This window comes from Girardinichthys multiradiatus, chromosome 12 (genome assembly GCF_021462225.1).
Source record: "Girardinichthys multiradiatus isolate DD_20200921_A chromosome 12, DD_fGirMul_XY1, whole genome shotgun sequence".
Lineage (NCBI taxonomy): Eukaryota > Metazoa > Chordata > Actinopteri > Cyprinodontiformes > Goodeidae > Girardinichthys > Girardinichthys multiradiatus.
The window spans coordinates 23,854,941-23,880,054 of record NC_061805.1 but is presented as its reverse complement, the minus strand read 5'-3'; the positions used below and the strand labels follow the sequence as shown (position 1 = coordinate 23,880,054).

The 25,114-nt window shown below is 38.4% G+C and overlaps 1 protein-coding gene across 8 annotated transcripts; it reads left to right on the top strand.

Moving 5' to 3' along the window:
- Window positions 1-718: 718 nt before the first annotated feature.
- Window positions 719-23,833, top strand: cdc14b (cell division cycle 14B). 8 transcript variants are annotated; one of them, XM_047381330.1, is made up of 17 exons: window positions 1,017-1,037; window positions 1,944-2,019; window positions 2,160-2,250; window positions 7,022-7,097; window positions 7,480-7,572; window positions 7,696-7,772; window positions 10,131-10,197; window positions 10,288-10,438; window positions 10,518-10,748; window positions 10,842-10,980; window positions 12,501-12,666; window positions 13,279-13,376; window positions 19,481-19,528; window positions 19,611-19,736; window positions 20,782-20,950; window positions 23,133-23,198; window positions 23,302-23,833. In XM_047381330.1, the coding sequence occupies exons 2-16, from the start codon at window positions 1,953-1,955 to the stop codon at window positions 23,154-23,156; spliced, it is 1,623 nt and encodes a 540-aa protein (XP_047237286.1). In that variant the 5' UTR covers window positions 1,017-1,037; window positions 1,944-1,952; the 3' UTR covers window positions 23,157-23,198; window positions 23,302-23,833. The 8 variants fall into 8 exon arrangements, 6 of the variants coding, with proteins under 6 accessions (XP_047237288.1, XP_047237289.1, XP_047237284.1 ...); XM_047381328.1 differs by lacking the exon at window positions 1,944-2,019 and having other exon boundaries at window positions 721-1,037; XM_047381331.1 differs by lacking the exons at window positions 1,944-2,019; window positions 20,782-20,950 and having other exon boundaries at window positions 721-1,037.
- Window positions 23,834-25,114: the final 1,281 nt, after the last annotated feature.

The window sequence follows — 25,114 nt, the reverse complement described above, 5'->3', positions numbered from 1 at the left end:
GCATAGGGTCCCATGAAACTGTCAACAGTGAACAGAGGTAGCATCAGTACTATGGGGTCTGAATACAAATGCAAGACACACTTCAGATTTTTATTTGCAAAAATATTTTTAGGACAATCTTTTCCTTTTATTTAGCAATTAAGCGCTACTTTGATAAAGTTGCAATAATATGCATTTTTCACACAAGTTGTTCTCATAATGTAAGAAAATTTTAAAATGTTATGAATGCTTTTACTAAAAAGTATTTATAGCTTTGAAGAGGTGTGAAAACTTTTGCTAGAAAGAGTTCAATGAGTTGGCCTAGCCTGATAAAGGAGTGATGAAAGTGTTTTATATGGGCTTTGTTTTATTTTCTGATTCCAGTCAGAATCAACCTGTTTTCATGTATAGTATGGTGCGATTGAAGAGCTGGAGTAAAATTGTATTACTTAATAGCTAGTGATGCAGTGACCATTGTATACATCTCTTTTCAATTTTTGTTTACGTTTTGTGATCATATTTTAAAATAATATGTTATCTCTCAGTTTCCCTTCATTTTCGTACACTCAGAGGCCTGGTCAGTTGTGTCCAACTTCCCCTGAACTATCTTCTCCTGTGATGGTGTCTATAAACTGTGAAACTAAAGAAACTGAGCAGTTAAGGGTGGGCTCTGGACATATAATCCTGATACGTCACTTGCAGGGGATTCAGAAAACAGAAACCTGCCCCTGCTCAGAGACGTCACCACCACCACCACCACAGAGAGACTGGAGCAGCAAACTCAACCTCGGTTTGACACAGAGCACAACACAAACACGCACAGAAAGGGCGCGACAGGAGCGCAGGAGCCAAGCCATGTTACATTAACAGCAACGGGAGGCGGAGGGGGGATCTGCGGCAGACTCGTCGCTCGGGGAATGTCCTTCATGCTGCAGCTCCTGAGGAGAGAATGAAGCGCAAAAGCGAGAAGAGGCGAACCGAGTCGAGGAAAAAACGCCGTGCATCCCACAGCAGCTCAGAGGCGGAGCCAAACTCTGATATTTACATTGAGATAACAGGTAAGAGCGGTCTGCACGGCGAACCCTGTCAACTTTAAGCTCACTTGACCAATGCCTAGAGACCTGCGTACACTGTGTCCTTTTAAAACGCAGCAGTCCCTGATTTTCTTCAGCTTTTCCCCCAATATGGCGACACCGTGTGTCCTTTATCAGGCAGAGGGTTTGCAGGGGGTTACCTTTGCAACATTTGCAACAACAACAAAAAAATACACAAAATGCAATTGATATCGAGCGTTTATTCAAGTGCAATCAGTCACGCTTGTAATTCATTATCTTCAAGCGTCTCTTTTAACCGATCGTTTTCATGCCATGGGACAAGGGCGGTGTTGTGATGTGTTATGGCTGATAACAAATAGTAAGCCCAATCTCGGTTTCTCCTGATTATGATTTTCAAATCTTTATGACGTTTCCTGGTTCCAGTTCATCCTTCATGGGCTCAGGTCTGACACTAGGAGGTTTGTCTTAAGTGGAAATAGCAAATCTGACTGGCTGACAGACCATCCCAGCAACCGCTTTGGCAACTATCCCGGGGCCTATCATGTCGCTCATGTAGAGAACTTTAAACTAAAAGAGGCGGAGACTGAACTCAAATAACACTTCCTTTCACCAATCAGGTATCGTCCTGGATCCGTCTCAGCCAATAGCGTCCCGGGTAGCTCTGACGAGGAGGAGTCGCAGAGGGAGAAGGGGTGATCAGTTTTAGCAGAGTGCGCACTTGCGCTCCAAAGTCCTCTTCGGTCTTCGGATGGTGACTTTATTCTGTTTAGGAACAGCTCGGGATTAGAAAAAAAAAATCTTCTTTAAGCCTAAAGCTTTTTTTTTTTTTTTTTAAACGAAGAAACACAGTTTATGTTTAAAAATTACTTGCATGCTTTCGTGAAGGAATCCGCTCCGTAGGTTTAGGTGGAAAACGTCATGTTCGGATCTGTTCGCAAGATGACTTCAGACGACGTTTCCTCCAGATGCGTCGAATTTATTAAAGGTATGTTACCAGAAATGTTAAAGAAGTTACACTGGATGGGCTGCTGGAGTGCGTGGAATGAATAAAAAGCTATGTAATGACAAAACTAATTCAGTTGGACATTTTCTGTCTCCCTGCCCCCTCCTTCCTTCTCTTCTCAGATCAGCTGTATTTTGCAATACTTCAGCAAAAGATCAAGACCACAGCTGACCGTCACTGTTTCTGCATAGATGAAGAGCTGGCATATGAGAAGTGAGTGCTTTGCTTTGTAGTGCAGTATTACTATACTTTGCCCCTTGACCTTCCACTTCTTTTAGGGCTGGGTTTTTAAATAGAATATTTTAAAGATAATCTATCTTTATTTATTCACAACTTTCCCTTTGCAACTGTATTCACGAGAGTTCTATTCATTTCTCTCCTAAAATCAAGGTTTGTGAGAAAAGGCTTGGGAGGAAAAAAAGTTGCCCAAATATGCTGATGTTACTTTGGGAACTCTGAACTTTGGCATCAATTCATCAAATGTCCACCATAGACAAAAGTAGTGACAGTCTGCAGGTCAAATCTGAATTCCTTAAAGTTAAAAGGCTTAAGGTAAATGCAACACATGTAATGGTTACAAGATACATTAAAAGACTCATCTGCAGTCAAACATTGTCTCCTTCATTTGGCTCATACACAGAGAAAAAAGATGTTGCTAAAGCTAATTATCCTTGAAAAAACAACAGTAGTTTTGTTGTTCACTCTGCTCAAGCTTTTGAACCTAGCCGTGGCATGAACTATGTTGCGTCCTCGTCCCTCAGCTTTGGGTTTTTTCTTCCTGTAAACCCAAGATTCCAACTGTTTCCTAATCCTGGAGAGAGAACATGCTTCAATTGAAGGCACAGTTTGTTATTGGTGAAGAGAAATCCATCCTCCCTACCTTTATTTACCTATTCACACACTTTTCCTGAATAGATTATCTTTGATCGCTTTAAATATATCTTTATGACATATTCCGTTAAAAAGTCCTTTTGTGCCAAGAAAATTTGTTTTGTAAAAACAGTGTGTTATCTCTGGACTCATTATCATTCATATATGGTAGCACTTTCCTGTTTTAGTGGATGTGACTTAAAAGGCTCCTTGTTTCAGACAAGTGTATTTTGATATTACTTATCCACTTTAAAAAACAGTGGAAAGACGAATACTGATTTATTCATGTTCCATACTTTCAAGATGAGTGTTTTCTAGCTCTAAAATATGACAAACGTTCTTTAACTCAGTGGTTCTTTAGAGGGACCTAGTTTTAACTGCAAGGGATTCCTACTTATACAGTATAAAGTATGGAATTTGATTAATGTTTTTTCAGGTCTGGATAAGTTTGGAGAAAAGAAATGAATTACCTTTATACTTTTGTATTCTACACAAATAAAGTGCTCAGTCTAGCAGACTTCTATACCGAGGACTCCACATAAGAGGCAGGCATGTTCAGGTGATGTTTACTGCACTTTAGTTGTTTATATGTCATTAATTTTTAATTTGGGGTTTTATTGTTTTTTTACTCTGATTATAATATTGTAAATAAGAATCTGAGAATATTATTTTAATATTAATATTTTACCAAATAATATTTCGGTCTGTTAAGGATTGTCCTGTGAATACCAGCCCAGTAAGGTGATGGTATTAGGACAGAATAGAAAGGTGTGAGACGAGCCCTGACATTATTGAACAGCAAAACTCTGCACATATATGGAATGAATTCACACAATTTCTTAAAATACAAGAATTTATTAACAAAAATAAGTCAACTCAAAGTCAAACATATTTCAATCAACAAACTCTTTACTATGCTAAAACAATCCAACCAAACTACCAAGCACAATTAAAGAATAATGAAGACTAATGGGCTATGTACAATATAAACAAGTTAATTAAAGATGATTGAAAACCATGATCAAAAGAGTGATGCAACATTACCATGCAATGTTTATGTTTGAGATCCAAGGATTATCTTGAAGAATCTGGAAGTGAAGTTAAGTTAGTCTTGGAACTAACTTAGGCAATAATCAGCAAACGTTTAGACAACCATTCACAATGCAAGATCAGATAAAATATTATTTTAATAAAATAATGTTTTAAATAATGATCTGCTGAATAAAACCAACCTCTTGGATGACTAATTCTCAACGGTGTCTAATTAACTGCCTTTATTTATTAAAATAATATTTGAAGAAATATTATTGAGTATTTTGGAAAAGAGCCAAATCTTTCTGGAGAAATGGGGCTTAATGGTGTTTACTTAGTTATCAAATCTAGTAAATGATGTTCAGGGACTATTATTCCCCAGCTTGAAAACCAACAACCTTTCTGTTGACTAGCCTTAATGCTAGCACACGTGTTCCTACCGGCTGTCCGTTGGGCTAACAAAGAAGCTAGCTAGAGATAGCTTAGCACCAGAATCAACACATACCTTTAAAATACCAGGGTTAAAATGCATAAGCGCGGACGGCGCGTTATGAGCAATGTTCTGGTTGAAACCACCCTTTAAATAAAGTTTATCTTAGCTTTAAAACATACAAAGAACACGGAACCGGCGCGTGCCGTAGCTAGCCTACTAGCGCTAAAGATAGCCAGGTTCCACAAAACAAACTTCATAACATGAAAACGTTTAGATCATTTCATGTTAAACCTATCTGTTAATCTGCCCAAACCCAACCTCTGACCATGGTGAGTAAACGTTGTCCAAGGGTGATGAAGTTCGAATAAACGTCCACAGTCAACAAGCGGTTGGTTTTCATCTAACCTCTGCGTTCGCTCTGTGAGCAATAGCGTTAGCTCCGGAGGGCTGGGCGGCTGTTCGTTACCGTAACACGGTGGTGCAAGCCGTAGTCCGTCCTTGCGGCTCGGCTTGTATAAACAGCTTCTCCACCGGGATCTCTCCTCGATACAGTTTTGCTTCTGTGGGGTCTCGAAGAGAAAATGTAAGCAACTCTTACACCTTAATTTCCCCGTTCATGAATGAAAATACCGGATACACAGACAGTATTTCATTCTACTTAACTTTGCATATGATCGATGATCGTATGGCTTTGGATCCAGTTGAATTTATGTCTTTTTGCCAGCAAAAGACATCAGCGCGCTTTCCTCTCCTATCCGGTTCCTATGGAAGGCCGCGTGGAAGAGAAAGACTTGTGGAAAGGTGGGGGCTTTTATTTGGGTAATGGCGCCACAGGAAGTCCGCAGTTACCCCCTTTCCTGGCTGTGCTGGAAGAAGGTTAATGCACTTTATTTTGAAAAGTTCCAGGTAAGTATGTACTGGAGTTTTAGTGTTGAAACCCATGGCTGTGGTCCCAACAATAATTATTAATTTTTTGAGTGTTTTTATTTTTTCATCTTTATGTACAGCTTTGTCCTTTATTTGTTTCTATACAGCCCCTATATTGAAAGTGTTTTATATAAACAATTTTATTATTACTGAATTTATTATTATTGCTCCAGGTCAATATGCGCTGTCGCTGATTGCTCAGATCTCACTAATAATTGAATTTCATTGTGTAGTATTTTCACAAATCTTTGTATCATATTCTATTTTAATTGATTTAAATGTTGATCCTTGTATTGGCCTTATGAAATATTATTTCCCCTGGATCAAACCAAAATAATCAGGTGAACTGCTGCTGGTAGATATCATTAATTGGAGTCAGATAACTACATTTGCTTTTCTCAGACTGTAGCAATTGTTTATAATAGAACATTAAACTGTCATGTTCACCTGGCAGGTATGATTAACGGATGGTCGGTATGAAACATTTCACATTTTTCCTGTTTTAACCTTATCTGGCGCAACCATGCCATGTGTTAAAGAATATGAATCCTATTGGTAAGACCGTAAGTTATTGAAGAACATGAAAAAGTATGTTTTTCCAAAAAGTTACCGGCAGTCTATTTTGTGTTTTGTGTTTACATAAAAATTTTGTATTTATGTGGGGGGGGGACAGTCTGAAAACTGACTGAAAAATCCTTGATATGTGAGTCTGGGAAAAGTAAGGAATTTTTAAATGGGAAAAGGTCAGGAACCCTGGCAGCTGGTTCTGGATCAGTTTGCCCCTTTCCCGTATTTCTACACTTTGCACCAGCCATTTCTGAGCCTTGTACCTTACATAAAAGTTCAGTTCTCCATGTAGTTAAGTCTTCTAATGATTTAAAGAGATAAATATTGATGATTTAAAGTCAGTTATAGTTAAATTAAATTTAATCGCATAATATTAGCTAAATTAGCATTAGTGATTGTCTTCTTGCTTTGGATAATTGATTCCTATGAAATATAAAAGATTATGACTTCTGATCAAACTAAAGTAACTGTAACTGACCCCCCCCCAACAGCAGGTATTATTTATTTTAGTTATAGACCCATCTTTCCTTACAGTAGACTATGAGTACTTTGTAGAAAATTAAAGATTGTGAAGTCAGGGAGAAAACTTTCCGTATGAATGGATGACGTCTTTTTGGTACTTTACAGAAATAAAAGTTTTGAGGCAGACGGCTCCTTCTCACACCTAAAAAGATCAGGAATCGGTAGCGTGAAATTGCACAAGTAGAAAATGATGAAGAGGTGAAATTAACCAGAACAGGTCCCTGCCACAAAACTGTGCGTGATGAATATTATAAACAGGTAGCAATTACTTTAGCTGCTGATGAAACAAGTTGAAATGCTTTTGAAGCAAATAGAAGAACATTTGGCAGTGCAGCAGTTTCAAGCCTTTTAAAATGAAGGGAAGAGTTATTTCAGTCCCCGTGAGGACCTGGCCGATCGGTGGTTCGACCCAGTGTTACAAAATAGTGACCCCTTATTTAGCATTTCTTTCTTCTTTTTTAATTGAACCACTTTATCATCAGATGTTTCCATATATAGTCATAACTCCCGTCAGTATTTTCACCGTCGGCCCAATGGCGCTGATTTGATCCCGTGAAGCTTCCCCAGTGATGAAGGCTTGCTGCATAAAGAGCCATTCTTACACTCTCTTTCTTCTCTCTTTGCCTCTCTCAGCTTCTATGCGGACTTTGGTCCCCTTAACCTGGCCATGTTTTATCGCTTCTGTTGCAAGCTGACAAAGAAGCTCAAGGTAAAGTAAACCGCACCAATGAATTTACACTTCCTGGAAGAGGAGAGTAGAAAGAAAAACATCAGGCAGTGAATATCTATTTATACTTGCAGTAGGATGTATAAACAGCAGGTTTGCTGTGTTTTAGTTGCTTTACAACTATTGTCTGCGATAGTGCTTGTGTGCCAGCTTGTGATAGCACTCTTCCTCTTTGTTGAGGGAGTTATACCTGGAGGCTCCAGTTGTTTACCTCTATCTTTCTGTACAGCTTTGATAAGATAACTCCATTAGGGTGACAAAGTAGGGCAAGAAACCCAAATACTTTACCCAAATTAGGCTTTCTCCATGTCATAGTCAGTCAAATGATTTAACATCTACTGTTATTTGTCATGTTTTTGCACAGTCAATTACACTCACAAGGAAGAAGATCATTTTTTATACCTGTGGGGATCAGAAAAAACAAGCCAACGCTGCCTACCTAATAGGCTCATATGGAGTAAGTTGTGCATAGACGTGCATATTTCATACATATCCCATGTAGACATGGGTGGGTGATGAATTTCAGAATTGGTATACAATACAAAAGAGTGTTTGCTGAAAAGATTTTTGTCTTTTATAGGTAATGCACCTGAATATGACACCAGAGGAAGCCCACAGTCTACTGGTATCAAGAAATTCAACTTATATTCCATTCAGGTAATAAGTCCTCTTTATATTGTCCTTTTTAAAAGGTGTTTCAGCATTACTTGCTTTCAGTTGGGAGATTAAAAGTATCAATTTTAAAGTGGAAACTTTTATACAAATATTGTCTTTTGGTGTGATTTAAATATAGATCTGAGTTTCTCAAGAACTTTGGACTCAAAATGCCTGCCTATTTGTTTAGGGCTGCCTCAGACTGACATGAAACCACTGTGAGAAGGGTTCAAATCTGCAGAGAAAAATATATATCCTTGTGCGTCGTTTTGCTGGTTTTGTGGAAAGTCGTAAAAAAGTAATAGAAATCTTAAATTTACTAAACTTAATCTTAGGCCTTAAAACGTCTTAAATTTGGATGTTTGTTCATTTATTGCTTCTTCCACCATTTTCTTTTTTTCATTTGTTCCATAATTTGTAGTTCTGGTTGTGTAATTCGGGTGTTATTAGGCTGTGACAAAACTACAAACCCCGTGATAAAGGAAAGCAAAAAGCCCTGTTGAAATGAATTATCCCTCAGCATTTAAAGGTACCAGTCAGGAAAGGGGAAATCTGAAAATGAAAGGCCATGCAGGAGTTTCTGTTAAGTGGTGCTTGTGTCTACATGCAACAACAATCTCCTATATTTGGATTTAGGAGTAGGTTTAAAAGGAATAAAAGCTGTTTCACATAAAAAAACAAACAGACCTGCCCAAATCCCCCAAAATCTTGTGGAAGAACATGTTATGGTCTGATGAAGCCAGACTTGAGGATTTCAGCAACAATACCAAAATGTGAATTTTACACAAAAACAAAAACACGGCACATCACCAAAAGAAGACCACACCCACCCCAGTAAAACATAGTGGTGGTGTAGCTTTTTTATTCTTCATTTAGAATCTGAGTTATTGTCAAGTTAAAGGAAATAATGAACGCTTCAAAACACGGGTCAGTGTTGACCCGTGTTTTGGGTGCCTGCTAGAAATCTGAAAGTGAAGCATCACAGTGAGACAAAGCATACATGAAAAACAACAAAAGAATGGCTTCATGAGAGGAAAGTTAAAGTTTTGGATTTGGCGAGCCACAATTCAGAACTTAATCTGGTAGAAAATCTGTGGGGTCACCTGTAGAGGGCTGTGGACATGAGACCTCATCACAGTTTGTCAGATTTGGAGACTTTCCACAGGGTAGAGTGGGCTAATATTTACAAGTCAGCATGTGGGTAGATGATAAGACTCTTACCAAAGAAAACTGATGGCATACCCACACCACTCAAACTTAAAATCAGTGAACAATTAACCAATCCTGGACAGTTGTGATTGATTTAAATTGTTTCTCAGAACATGAATGCAGAAAAATATTTTAACTTTACAGGTTACAATCTCTTTAAAAGGCTTTGATGAGTGAGTTTCTCTCTGCAGATGGGGTAAAAAGCAGAAGTCCACACTTCCTTTAATTACATATTTTTTTCTAAAGTTGGCAGATTTGATCATTGTGTTTAAATAGAAACTCTGTAAAACACTGGGATGCTTACGATGGCTGGTTCTACATGTCTGCAAACAAAAATACAGAAATCCCGTCATGTAATTTTAGGTAAACAGGAAATATGAACTGCAGAGTAGGATATCCAGGGAGATGAAAATAAACTCAAATAAAAGGCTGGGAATATGAGTGGAAAATGTTTAGCATCCTCCTACAAACCTCCACCTTCAGGTCATCACCTTCAGGTCCATTCAAAAAGTCCTACCTTCTTACCAGGGGGTAGATTTCTACCCTCTTTTGTCTAAATTTGGTCCGGGTTTCTGAAAAAGGCCCCTGCAGTGGAAATGCACCTTTGACCTTGCTCCTTTGTAATGGGATGTAAATTCATGCTTTAGAAAAAAAATTCACATCATAAATTCAGATCACATATTCTTTACTACAGGTGTAGTTATCTTATATTTAACTAAATTAAATTGACTATACCAAAAAACAGATATTCCCTTAAAGTAAAAAAAATTTTTTGTCAACATTTAAGTCCCTGTTTCCTTTTGATGCCAAACAGTTTAGGGCATTTGACATGAAAATTTGTAAGTGGGGTTTAATGTTGCCAATTAAATGGTTAAATTTCTTCCATTTCTGTTTCAGTCAAGCATAAATAAAGAATTAGTGGCTAAAGTATCTTCTCAAAGATTAATGTGAGGCAGATAGATCATTCCTCTCATTTTCATCAGAAAATGAGAGGAATGATCTAATTTTTCTCATTTTCATTAGAAAATTTCTAATGAAAATGAGAGAGGAAAAGAATAAAAACAGAAGATCTAAGATCACCATTGGCATTAAAGCCAGACAGATATTCTAATAAAATAATCAGTCCCGTCTTTGTGTTTCCTTACTTCACAGGGACGCGTCCTTTGGAACCTGCATGTACAACCTGGACATTCTGGATTGCCTGCGTGGTGTTCACAAAGTATGACAATGAACAATAAATAGATTTTTCTGTCTTCTGTTGCTAGGATGCTAATAAAATAAAATAAAATCTCTGTCGACCTTTCTTTAGGCTCTGCAGTACGGCTGGCTTGACTTCTCAAACTTTGATGTGGAAGAGTACGAGCACTACGAAAGGGCGGAGAACGGAGACTTTAACTGGATCATTCCTGGGAAGTTCCTCGCGTTCAGTGGGCCTCACCCAAAGAGCAAGATAGAAAATGGTATTTATAGAGCCTCACAGATATCTGTGTTATTGCATCCAGAGACCTTCTGGCTTTAAACAGTTCTCTTTTCCTGCAGGGTACCCTTTACATGCTCCTGAGGCCTACATCCCATACTTCAGAAAACACAACATCACTACAATTGTCAGGCTTAACAAAAAGATGTACGATGCCAGACGTTTCACAGACTCTGGCTTTGAGCATCACGACCTGTTCTTTGTGGACGGGAGCACGCCCAATGACATCATCGTTAGAAAGTTCCTCAACATCTGTGAGAACGCAGAGGGAGCTATTGCGGTCCACTGCAAGGGTAAGAGTTCTGCTCTGAAGCTTCTTCATAGCTGCTCCACTCTGCGTTGTTTTTCTTGTGAAGATTAGTGGAATGCTTCTTCTTTGTTCCTAGCTGGCCTGGGAAGAACCGGTACGCTAATCGCCTGTTATATGATGAAGCATTACAGCCTGACTGCAGCAGAGGCCATAGCATGGATACGGATCTGCCGGCCAGGATCCATCATTGGACCACAGCAGACCTTTGTAGAAGAGTAGGTGTTTACTGAAGACAGATTTCCATTAGATTTCTTAAACGGGTGTGATGGTTTACATAAGTCATGGTTTGGTTCTGAACTGGATTTTGTAGTCACAGTGCAGGAGCAGTGTGGTACAAAGGCAAAAAGAAACAAATGCTGGGTTTCTTTACATTTATTGTGACGAGACTCATAAACCTCACAGAAACACAGAACATCAGACAGCGCCCTGTTACTTTAAATAACCTGTTAGACCGAAAGAGTGTCCATCCAACTGCATGTCCAAGAAAATGTTTGATAAGTCCAAAAGTGAAAGTCTTAATATGTTAATAGTAGAAAATATAAACAACAAGGAATGTTTGTTTTAAGAATCTGGCCTTAAACTCTTGTGAAATAAAAGGCAAATTAGAACTGACTCGTTAGCTGGTGTGATACACACACCAGACTGAATGCCAAGTTGGATTAACAAGACATCCCTGCCAGCATCCAGGCCCGCTACCTCACTGATGCCCTGATATTCATGCATGGGTAACTGTGTGTTGGAATCGACACAAACATCCTTGCTAATTATTTGCTTATTTGCTTTTAGTTTCATAAAAAAGGGGATCCAGAAATCGGATATAAGATATTCGCAGCAGCTGCTTAAAGTGTTGCAGGCTGCGCCGACTGGAAAAGTTTAAAAGTTCCTGAATTTGATTTAGGTGTTATCCAGTTCCGGATTACTTTCAAAAAAGATAATATCCACCTATCCATCCATCAGTCCCTTAATTCATTAATTCACACATCAAACTGTCAATTAATCTTTCTGTTCGCTATCTGTCCGTCCGTCTGTCCGTCCATCCACAGTATTCAGTCACCTGTGTATCATTCATCCATATGTTTGTCCACCTATTTGAGATCTATTCATTCATCCATCCATCGATGTGGAAATGTCCGCCACCAATGAACAGTAGTTACCTTTTATTATTTATACCCTGACATGGTCTTAAAAGGACAGTGAACTCTGGACGTTTGAGTCTAGAAATATGTAATTTTACTACAGCCCTGGGTTTATGTGTGTAGGAACTCATAAAAAGCTTCCAGACATAATCTGCTTTGTTGTTCCCTGTATAATATTTTCCTGACTTATTTCCTCTGCAGTATTTTAATAAAAAATTCACCTTTTTGCGATTGATTTAAGCTACTTTTTTTTTTTCATCACCGTTAATTATTTTAACACTTCTGTAAAATGCAACTAATGCAGTTAGAGCATCACACTGACTTCTCATGGCACATGTACTGTTACTCTATTTTCTAATAATTCACTGTACTGTTGTTCATACTTGGAGAGTAACATTTATTCTGGTAAATCAGGTTCCCACGTTTGATTGACAGTTCTTGTTAGGAAGCCAGTGTTTAATCATAAAAGCGAACACCGTTTCAAAGGATTATTGTGTCTGGGCAGGTTTTATGAGAACCCTCCTAAAACGGAAAGTTTGGTTGTGGTTTGGCAGAAGAAATCAAGTCATATAAGGGATGCTCTCAATTGACCTCATTAGGAAGCAGAACGGCCTCTGGGCACAGGGAGATGTTTTCCGGGAGAAGAAACTGAATGAGCGGGAGAACGGGAAGATGGCTGTTACCAGGATCCTGTCTGGAGTTGATGACATTACGATCAATGGCAGCAACAAGAACAGGCCATCCAAGAAGGAAGAAATAGATCTGGTGAGTTTTGTTATGACACCTACATCACATTCAGGCTAACATCCGATTGTGCAGCTACTGACTTTTGTTGGAAACATTTAAAATACTTAATAGGGTCTGAATTGTTATGCTCAAGTTATGTTTAATAATGTGTGAAATAAAATGTATTGTGTGGCTTAGTGGCCTGGCTAACAGTCAGGCTTCTGTGTGTGTTTGACTTAGATATATCAGTCAGTCCAACTGACATACAGCTCAACTGACATTTGTTAAGAATGCATGTTTTTCTACCCGGCAACAATGAAGATACTTCAGACAGGCCATGTACATGCCTGGCTTTTCAATAAAAACTGCTGAAGCTAGGGAGAAAGGCAGAAGCGTTCGTGGTGAGCAGCAACGGGGCTGCAGCGTTTCTCCTGGCTGGCCAGAATAACTTGACTGCGCAGACTTTTTCTTTTCTTTTATTATTTAGTTTTACTAAAACAGTATAGCAGGACTTAGCTTTACCAAAATAAACGAGCACGCAGGAGTTCTAGGTAGCAAACTCCAACACTTTACAGTAGTCCCATTAAGCAACAGTAAAAGAAACACAAGGATGTTGGGGTTTCCCCTTCTGAACGCCTCTTTCTTTTACAGTACGATGACAAAGACGAGAGAAACGGCCTAACGCAGGGGGATAAACTACGAGCCCTGAAGAGCAAGAGGCAGGCCAGGTCGTCTTCAGGTTCTCTATCGTAAGTATCTACGCAGTCAGCAAGCCCCATCATGCATCTCGCCCATAGGTGTTTTAGTGAAGTGAAATAAGCAATTATTTTCTGTCAGACCAGTACATGTATACTCAGGTGTTTTTCAAACCACAAGTAGTGACAACGTATGTCGTTTTTTAAATTTTCTACATGACCATTTAGCTTGATAAGCTTCAGTTCTCCTCAGTGGTTTCCCAGAATAGTCAGTTGTCCTTTTAAACCAGCTTGTAGCAATTGTACAACTCCTCTGTTTGACTTCGAATGCCAAGCTCATGGTTGTATAGTCAAGTAACTCAGCAGGTAATGCTGTAATATTAGTTCACTTTTCTTAATTGTTTTGCAGTGGCATGCAGATCTAGTGTACAATTGTCTTTAATAGGTGAGGGAGGAAGATGAACAACGCATCCAGGAGGAAGTAGCTCAGATGTTATCACACAGATTTAGGGACACAGTTGTTTGAGACACACTCTTCCAGTTATAACAACTTTTTTTTGTTAAGAGCTCGATTTTAAAAGGAACGAAAGATGTGGAAGTTAAAGACTAATCGTAAAACTAATGATGTGTTATTTGTTTTCTAACGTGTGAATCTCAGAGTTGAATGGGCAAACAGCGATAAGACACATTAAATAGATCTTTCTGGTCAGTGGGTTGTTTGGCCAAAATGTCTATTATGTAAATGCACCTCCCATTTAGTCAAAAGCTGAGACTTTGAGCACACACATAGTTAAAGTATATTATTTTTCTTACGCTATCAAGATCAGGGAAACATTAACCAGGAAATAGCAGCAGCTACACTGCCAACACCTCACAATATAAATAGTTTTTTTCCACGTTTGTAGGATCTTTATATTTTATAGAGCTGTGCACTAATTTTCACGGACACGCATTTTCCTCACTCTTCTCCATGTTTTTTCTTTTCAACCTGTTACCTGAACTCTCCATGAGCTCCGGCATCTTGGCCAGTAAAATCTTTATCAGGTGTTGGCAGTGAGAGCGTCTCCAACAGGTCAAATCATTATTGGCATGCAGAATATGACAGCATCTCACTTGAAATAACAGTCGCCCAAATACTGCATGTAAGCTAGGGCTTCTCCATATTAGGAAAAAATGTGATAATATTGGTAAATGTTGGGAAAATGATATGACATAAAATAAAATAAATTAAAAAGAACTTAGCTGTAGTTTCTTTTAATGACTTGACCACATTACTATCTCTTTACCAGGTATAGAGAGTCTGAATGCATGGCTTTTAAATAACAGCAGTTCTTCCCTGTATGCATATTACATACACTGCTACTGTGATAACTATACATTTGCGATTCAATCCAAACAGTAATTTGTGATTGTGATATTATTCAGCTCAATATTGCATTTTCGATTGGGATTTTATATGTTATGCAGCTCCAGATTGGAAAATACTGATTTAACTGCAGTGTTTTTCCAGTTGCTCATTCTCATTCAGGTCCCATTCTTTTATAGATTTCTATTTTTTAGCAGCTCTCATTTAGCTCCTCCCCTTGTTTCTGGTGTCCGATAGAAACACCATCATCTTGGGAAGGTCCAAAATAAGTCCACAAGTCACAGCGTGGTATCGTAATGGCTTCATTCAGCTTTCTCCCTCTGGTTTTGATTGTAAAAAAAACCCAAAAAAACAGAAGAGTAATGAAAGAAACATCGGCCATGTGTTAGTGAGCATGCGTAAACCGTCGGCTTCAACTTGATTTTAAAAAAGCTCCAAACTTTACACAAGGGCCTGTAATTTCTTATCCGTGTATTTCCTTATCTGCTGGGCAGTGTAGGCAAGTAAAGTTTAGGAGTTCTTAAAAAAAAAAAAAAATCTCAAAATTCTCAAAACTAAAACAGCAATCAGGGGAAATTCAGCTGAGCACCAGGTGACATACTCTGATAAAGACCCACTCATCCAAAAACCCTCTGTGGTTTGTGTGAATGCAAGCTTTAGCGGAAACACTGCTGGACAACTGTAACAAGAGGTGCTAGTGAATACGGTGGCCTCTATCAATCGGATAATGTCCTAAAAAACCTCCAACTCCACATCATTCGTGGTTGTATAAATCGAGCTGTGGAAGGATGGTTGTCAGCCTGGCTGAGGGTGTTTGACCGGCCTCTGCCCATGTACCCATATGGCTTTGGCTTTTGTTGTCCCGTGTCAGGCAGGTGGTAGTGTTCTGCTGCAGCCTCATGGGCACGGCGTGGCCAATGTGTTGCCTGCCGTTCAAAAGGTAGCAGAGAGAGGCAGAGAGGGACAGTGGGGCAGAGAGAAAGGATGTGAGGTTTTGTATGAAGGAGGTAAGTGCACGTCACTTCCTTTTCAGCTTACATCCTCTTCCTGTAGAGGCGGTTGCTATGCCAATAAGTGGTATGGCTGATCTTGTTTTTTTCTCTTTTCTTTCTTTGAATTATTATGGTGTGAAGTGGATATGCACTTAGTGAATGCGTTACATTTACATGGCTTTCATCGTCTGCTTTGTGGACACACTGAGCTGTTCTGCTTTGATATTAAAGGCATGCAATCACTTGCAAAAGTTCTCAAACCCCTCAGCTGTTTATCTGCATTTTGTCACTTTACAGCCACTAACCTCAATGTATTTTAATGAGATATCATTTGATAGTCGACAGTCCACTTGTGTGTAATTTAATATCAGTCTAAATCCAACTGTTCTTTGAACGCCTCAGACATTTCTTCGAGAATATAAGTGAAACAACAGCAAAGACGTCCCTTCTGCAGTTTGTCAAAAGCTATGTTGGGGACACAGAAACAGGAGGAATCTGTTCTTTGTGGAGGACTGAGAACAAAGCCGTCAGTGAAAGAGTCATAAAAAGGGCTTTTTGCCATGTAACAAAACATGTTGCAAAACTAACACATCACCCTGAAAAAAAAACATCCCAACAGTAAAACACGGTGGTGGAAAAATCTTGCTGTGGGGATGCTTTTCCTCAGCTGTGACAGAGCAGCTTGTCAGAGTTTTGGGACGATAGATGGCGCTAAATCAATCCTGGAAAAAACATTTATGCACTATGTGTTGGTCTATCACATAAAATGCACTAAAGTTTGTGGTTGTAACGTGACAAAGAGTGAAACATCTGAAGTGGTACAAAAACCTTTGCAAGTTACTGCATCCTAGGTATCTTCTGTTAATTAAGACCTTAATTAAGGCTCACTGTTTGTTTTAATAGCAGCACCAGTTGTTCAACTGACCTCAGATTTACATGGGATCTGGGTTAGTTGAATTCAAGGTTTTTTTTTTTGGCTTGCACTACTGACCTAGCACCACGGTTAAAATTGTAAGAAACACTTTATCCTTGATCTAATCTGCTGTAGCTACTTCCTTTTTTGGTAAATCAGATCATTTTTCAGCTCTAGGTTTAGCTGTAAACATTTTGTATACTAATTATTTAAAAAGGTTGAGTTAAGACTAAACCTATGATTGTATTATAAGGATAATTTATTACAAAACATGATGCATGAATATCTTGGGGTATATTGTGGTTAAAAGCAGATTCGTATCCGTTTCAGGAGGAAGTTGAGACAGAATATGAGACTTACTTGCATTTTTACAGTATATGCTGTATCAAGGTGTACCCTGCTATGCAAACATCTATTTCAGGGCTGAACTTCGACCGTCTGGCTCCACTGTTTGGCAGTGCATGTTGTATTGCAGGACAATTAGAAGAGGCTTATCCAAACTTTTCTCCATCTTTTCTGCCTTTTTCCATGCATGACATAAAGCACAAAACCCCTTGGGAGCTGCAGGCAGGCATGCACACGCCTTAGTTTGGATCACCGTTTGTGTCTAACATGTTATAATGTTGGGCTGGGATCATTGTCAACTGCCTGTTGTTTTTCCATTGCCTATATGACTGGATTGGTGTACACATACAACCTGAGCTTTTCACTCCAGCAGGTTTCCATCTCTGCCAGCTTCTGTTGAAGTCGACAGTTTTTATGAAATTTGATCATTCAAACTGTTTTAACCAGATATTTACATAAATTGTATAAAGATACAATTTTTTTTCCCAGTGTCCAACGTTTTTTTTTATCAGATTAAGGCTATTATTTCTATCCGCTGAAGTCTAAATTAATGAGAGAGATTTTCAGTTTTATTTCTTTTAAAATATTCACTAAAGGTTTCTGCCTTCAAACTATTTGATGAAGATTTAAAGGCTTTTACAGCATCTGATAGGTAAATTCCCAAAATGTGAGTTAAATGGATGCACACTTATGTATGTATTTTAAGGCAAGACATCAAATACACTGCTTCCTTGTCCATAATTGAAAATCACAGAAATCTGGTAAGGGAGAGTCATTATCGACAATTCCGACACAGCCGGAAAGACTGTTCAGCGAGGAAGGAACTATTACTCCAAATGCAACAAAAAAAATACAGATTAGTTTGCAAGTCTAATTGAGGAAAACACCTTTATTTTTGCTTATCCTGTGGCCTGACAAAACTACAATTACAGTGTTTGACCATAATGATCATTGTTACATTTGGAGGAAAAAGGTGGAAACTTCCAAGCCTGAGAAGCAACTGCAAAGCAAATCATGTTGTGTCCATGTTTTTCAGCAGGATTGACAGGTGCACTTCACACAATAGATGGCATCATGAGGAAAGAAAATTATGCAACTTCTCAAGACATTCAGCCAACCAGGAAGTCAACGCTTAGGCACCAATAGGTCTTACAAAAGTAAATCTAAAAAGATTATCTAAAACCTGTAGAATATTTGTGGACGGAGGTTAAAAGGTCTGTGTGTGACAAACACAGACTACAAACCGGACTTGGTTCTGTCAGGAGGAATGGGCCAGAATTCCAGCAAACTATTGCGAGAAGCTTGCGGAAAAATACTAAAAACATTTGACCCAAGTCATCTAGTTTAAATGCAAATATAACAAATACTAAGGAAATGTATGAATTTAATATTTTGGCATTTAGTCATCATAACTGACCTAAAATAGGAAAGGTTCAGTCTGATTAAACGTCAGACAGTGAAGAAATGAAGGTCTTCTATTTATACAGTGTATGAAAATATCTGGTTTCAACTGTGCCTAAGTTCTTCTAGGATTTCACATTTATAGAGAAGTTTGGAGATTATAGTGACATACATCTATTTTCATTTTGAACTCATTTGTGCACATTTAGTCTTTTATGGGGACATAAGACTGTAGATTTTTGTTAAAAAAATGTCTGCATTATTATAATATCAGAACAACCTCCTGCATTTTGGGACAGTTGGATGCACGACTTTGTGAAAAGGGTATTTCATCTAATCCAGTCCCAGTGGAAAAGCACAACATCAGAGGCTTTGTGTCCTGCCCAGACGTCTCTTGTCTCTCCTTTCTTTTTCCCCCCCGTTTGCTCTTGTTGTTGGATTTGTCCTCCTTTCAGATGGCTGGTAGCCATGCTGCTCTCCCTGTGTAGCCTTGCCGTGTGGTGGATTGTGTATGGCTTCCCTTCTTCCATCCTGCATTTCTGTATAGACGGGTTAGGATTTCTCTGAGTTCTGCCGCCCGTCAACCCCCCCCCCAAACCTGTCCTGCCCCTCCTTCTGGAGCTCTAACTGAGAAATGCTGTAAGTGAGCCCCTGGTCTCTTCTAATTCCCAACCCAAATTAGAAATTTGTTCATAATCATCCTCTTCCTTTATTCTGTTTGTTAAATCTTAAATCCGATCAGCAGAGAAAGTTTTTCTTTAATCACAAACACCCTAAGATGATGCCTTGTCCTTGTCAGCATTTTTCCTCTTAAATGATTTATTCTTATAGACATTCCTTTCACCTTGCTGTCTTTAAACACCACGCTTTGCTGTTTATTGTGTTTGCAATAAAACGATTTAAAACGAGACTAAGTTTTTTAAGTGTTGCCTCATGGATTTATTTCTAGTACTTAACTTGCCGTTCCTAACCCAGCCTGCCTGCTAAATGCAACACCAATTTGTTAAGTCCAAAGCTACCCTAATTTGAATGCATTTCACTCATTTCTATTCAGCCTTTCCCCCTCTGACCCTCAAATCAGTCATTTATTTTGAGATCTTAACTTCCTGAGATTTATGTCATGTTATTTATGTCTTTGCAGACAAGAAGAGAACAAAATAAACACCAGGTCATCTTCGCAGTCCCTCAGGTAAAAATGTGCAGCGCTCTCACAGTACGAAGACATAAAAGTTGGCGTTGGCTAATAGACTCTGCTTTATCTGTCTGGGTAGCACGGTGATTATACAGGACAGTGTTCAGGGCTGTAAGACCAGCGTCAGCTCCCTGGCTCTGTCTGACCGCTCGGACAGCAGGAAGAGGACCAGAACCTCTCTGCCGGCTAATGGAGTAGGAGGAAGGTCGGTGGCCGAGTTTGATATATAGCAAAAATTAACCAAAGTAACGCATAAAGAAAACACCGGAAAATGCATGAAATGTCTCATTGATAGCTTGTTGGGGAAAAAAACTTTAGATTATCTTAAGGTTTCTGAATAATCTTGATTAAAAAGTACCATGAATGTGTTTTAAAGTGTTTTTTTTTTTGTGGTGGTGACACAGTTGAGGAGCAAATCCAGAGGCTATAGCCACTCGTAGTCTTTCACAAGTATTCATTAAACATTTTCACATTTTGTCGCTTTTAAAACAACAAACTTCATTGTTTTTGTTTGTGATTTTATGTGATAGACCAACTCAAAGTGGCAAATAATTGTAAAGTTTGAGGAAATGAATACATGGTTTTAGAAATGTTTTGCAAATAAAAATCTGAAAGGCGTTGGGTGCAGTTGTGTTCCGCTGCCCTGAGTAGTTGTACCTTACGCTGAAATTACAGCTGCAGGTCTTTTGGGGTTCGTCTCCACAGCCTTTGCACATTTAGAGGTAATTTTCTACCTATTTATCGAGTATGTTCAGTCATGTTCTGTTGGATGTGAAAATATATTGTGCTTCATTTAGAGCGGTGAACTACATCTGTCCTTGGGTAAATATCCCAGTCTAGCTCTTCTGCAACATTGTCTTCCAGTGTGATAAGAACAAGTAGCCTATTGTGCTTCACTAAGCCTTCAACTAACTAGGATGGTTCACTGTGGGTGCAAAATGCTGCAGCTCGTCTTTTAACTGGCACTCGGAGGTTTGAGCACATTTCCCTCATCCTGGCTGCTCATTCCTTTTAGGATTCATTTTAAAATTATTTTATTTGTTGCAAATGTTTCATTTTCCTTTTACTCTACACTTATGCTTGACTTTGTATTGGTTTATCGCATAAAACCCCAGTAAAATACATAAAAGGTTGTACATACTGTTGCAACATGACAAAATGTGAAAAAATTTTATATGAAAGTATGAATATTTCTGCAAAACACTTTAGATCCATGTGGAATAAATTAACAGTTTCCTTCTTTCTGTCAGCTCCCTGAGCCAAACCAGGCTGGTCAGGTCCCTAGGCAACCTGCATGTAGTGGCTGGCAACAGCGACCCAATGTGCTGTGAGCCACGCGGCAGCCATAGAGACACGGCCAGTGTCAGAGCCAACACAGGCACCCTCATCAACTTAAACGCAGCACAGGGACACCTGCAGGCAAGCTCTCTCAGACACTCTGAGCCCAGCAGAGACTTGGGGCTACAATTATATGCAAATTAAAACATTGTTGGTATTTTATTTGAAAGACAGATAAATGTTTGGGCTCCTCCTACTCAATGTTTTAGTTCTTTAACTTATTGAACTCTGGATGATGTGGGGATCTGCACAAGGCCTAAAATCTCTTAACTTTTAACAAGTCAGGGTCTAGAGATATTTGGCATCATTTCTAAGTTTAAAGTAAATAGGCACCTGGAGGTTTAAGCCTCACAAGGAATTTTAACTTGCATTGCTTTTACAAAAGATCTACACATTATATTAAGTTCAGTAAAACTCACATCCGTATTATCGGTGCTCCTTATACTTTTTTCCTAAGGATCACCGTGATGCAGCTCTTCCAATTAGTTTTTTTTCTTAGAAAAACCTCCCACGTAAACGCGTCATCTATTCGTAAATGCTTTTTAATGATGGAATACAGCAAAAAACTAAATACAGGTTCAGCTGCATTGTACATTTTGCACAGTATTATTATTGCCGTGTATATAATTATGTAGTTACTGTTTTTGAAAGTGCTCGGCAAATTTCACTTCTTGTTAAATTGAGAAGTGAAATTGTGCCTAAAAGTATTAAAAATCAGCTCTTAAATGTTAAATAAGACATGTAAGGTGGATGAATGTAAATGCTTTGCAGCATGACAGGATCAGTCAAGACAAAACCTCGTGGGGATGATTTTTTTTTTTCTGTTTTCTAAAGATGAAAAATGTAAATACAGTTGTAATGTACTCCCACCTTATTTAAAATAAATGTGTTGCTTGTTGGACATTAGGCCTTGTTTTATTTAATCAGCCAATTAATGGTTGAAAGTTTGAGTAAGGGGTGCAGGAAATGTATTTTTCTTTTCATATGTAGATTCTAGCTGTCAAAGAGATTAAGAAATCCCATCATTATTAAGGATAAGACTCTTAAGTACCTTTGTAAATCCAATCAGAAGTCCAGAGGCTTAGTTTACTCCTTTCTTTGATTTGTTACGCAATGTCTGAGGTGCCTCATTTTAGCTTTCCTACCATTGAAAGGTTCATTTATTTTAGTTTTATGTCAAAACGTGATTCATTTATTGCACATTACACACATTGATGCATGCTGAGCATTTGTTTCTGTTAGAACCCAAAAGTCAGTTTCTCAGAAAACTATAGAACCACTAGGCTAATAAAAAAAGATTTTAACAACAAAACCAGATTTTTAAGCCAAAAATGGTTACCTTTAAAGAAACTGGCAGTTCAGAATGCTTTATCCAAGAATATTAATGGAAGGTTAGGCGGAAGGGTAAAGGTGTGGTAGAAAAACAAGCACAATAAACAGAGATAACTGCAGCCTTGAGAAGATTGTGAGACAAAGCCCATTTGAGAGTTATGTGGAGAGACACAAGGCATGGACTGCAGCTGGAGTCTGTTCTTCTAGAGCCGTCACAAACACATGTATTCGTACTCCCGGCAGAACCACAGGCTGATCACCTCCATGCAAATGCTGTATCATGAATTGACAGACTTCTCAGTAGGCCCATATTTATGTATTGAAATCTTTTTTAATGACCGTTTGTGATATTTTAATTTTCTGAAAAGCTGAATTTTAGGTCATTAGTGGAAAGCCAGAATCATGTAAAGTAACAGAAGTGCTATAAATGTATCATGTGTCTATAAGAAATCTGATCATTTTTTGAACTCAATTACTGTATAAGTTAACTTTTCAATTAATGGAGATGCCCCTGTACTAGTTTGAGCATCTATAAAATATTTATCTTGCTTTCTGAATAAAAATAAGGGGTTAGGAAAAATGGCATCTCAGATTCCCCTAATCATGCAAATGTTTTCCCTTTACTCTACAGCATAAATAATCCTACATCTTTCTAACATACCTATAAACTCTAAAATGTCCCATGCCAACACTTACTGGTATGGGATTAAACTTTAATGTTTAAAGGTTTCATCTGCAACTTTCCAAATCTTTTCTTACTTTAACAGCATCTTTTAGATCATGACTGGCTATAGCTTTTCTCGACTTTGCTGTTCACTGTGTGATCTGCATGTGGCCGTTAGCCACTCCCTAATCCTTATTTGTTATCCTTTACTTGTGCTCAACTGCCATGCTCACCTTTTCCTCTGTTCGTCTTTCCTGCACGCAACAGACCCGCTGTGTCACGAGGACGTAAAGCTCACAGCTCTTTGCAGTCAATTAGATTTTCCAGGCTATGGTATCCATCTCCTTATTCTTATTTGTCATCTTTTGTAAGCATTGTTTAATAGATTTTCTGTAAAATGTCTCAATGATCATGTTTGTCTTTTCTTCTTTTATAGTCACTCCATACCCAAAGCTAGAGCTCCTCTTCTCCGGTAACCTCTGGGTCTGGAAACATCTGAAGACTTCCAAAAACAATCTTTGGAGAAAAAAACAAAAATGGCTTGCATGAATTTTAACTTGATGTGACAGTTTACTGCAGAGGCACTTTTAAAAAAAAACAAAACACTGCATTATTAATTTTTAATCACATGCTTGTTTTGACTTACTGTATCATGCAGCTGCCAGACTGAACCACAACTATGTTAAGTGTAAAGCTGAAAACTTATTGATCCACAAAAATCATAGCATGAAGTACTGTGCACAGTTGTACTGCAATTCAGCATGTTTTGTACAAAGCCTTTTAATTTGGCCAGCTTTTTAGCTCCTTTATTTTTTAAGCTGTACATGTGTCAACATTTCTTATACTGTTTGATATTGTAAATATTTTGTACTGTTAAAATCATGTCATGAAATGGTCCTCACAAGGCCTTTAACTCTTGATAATCCAAGAAAAATGGGAATTTTAAATAAATTTACTCCCAAATGAGAGTCTAGCTTTGATTTTGCACCATGTTCAATGAGTTGCAAATGGACTAGATGTATCAAACAGAGCTTGATACTATACCCTGTACCACTAAATCACAACTATAGTGAGCTGCATTAATATCCCTACCAGATTTTTGTCCCCAAATCTTATGTTATCGCTACATTTGTGGAATTAATGTACCGGTATCTAAAATGCATTTACAGCCACTGCTTTACCGTTATTTTAAATATAGGCAGCCAATATCCATTCCTCAAACCAAGGGTCACAAACTTGACGGGAAAGCCTTACTACATTGGTGGCAATTTAGTCCTGGTCACCACTTTTGCTTCCTCACTGGGTTTTTCTCTCCTATTGATCCTAAATAAATCTAATGATCCATAATTCCCTTGAAGTGTAGGTTTAGGTCAGGAAACATGTGTTTCCCATTACAGCCCCATACCATCCAATTCTTACTCCCACCATACACCTTAAGTACTGCAGCTACATATCAGTAAATGAAAATATTAAGGGAACATTTAGTGGAAGGAAAATGTATGGCAGACAGCTGCACATATAAACCAAATGCTTACCATCCTAAATTTTCTTCCTATGAAAGCAATTTTTATTTTATTTATTTTGCTTGTGGTCCAAAGTTTTCATATTCCCAATTTAAGAAGCCATACCAGCTGCTGGTGTTGGGACATTATCAAGTTCAGTCAACACAGCAATCTACCAGGAACTTTTTAAGCACTCCATGCTTTTTGTTTTCTGCTGACAAACTTCATAAAGATGTTAATTTTATTTTCCAGCAGGACTTGGCTCCTGTCCAGACTGCCAAAAGTACAAATACCCACTTTAATGATTGATGTCAATGTGCTTGATTGTCCAGCAACATGGTCTGACCCAAACCCCATAGAGCATCTACAGAGTTTTGTCAAGAGGAAGACGGAGACACCAGACTTACCGTTGAACACTCAAGGCCACTAGTGAAGCAGAGATCCACAGGCTGATCATCTCAACGCCACACTGCATTAATGCAGTAATTCATGCGAAAGAAGCCCCAACCAATTCTGTCCATATATACAGTAAAGTACATACCTTTTACAGATATGTGCAATAAAACTTCACATTTGTTCCTTAAAAAAAAACAACAAATATGGGTTTTCATTAGCTGTAATTAATTAGAAGTCAGAAAAGCCTTTGAAATATTAATGTAATGAATCTATAAAAACAGTTTCACTTTTTGAAAAATACCCAAATTAACTATGCTACAGATGCCCTTGTAGTTTGGTTGAAATCTCTAT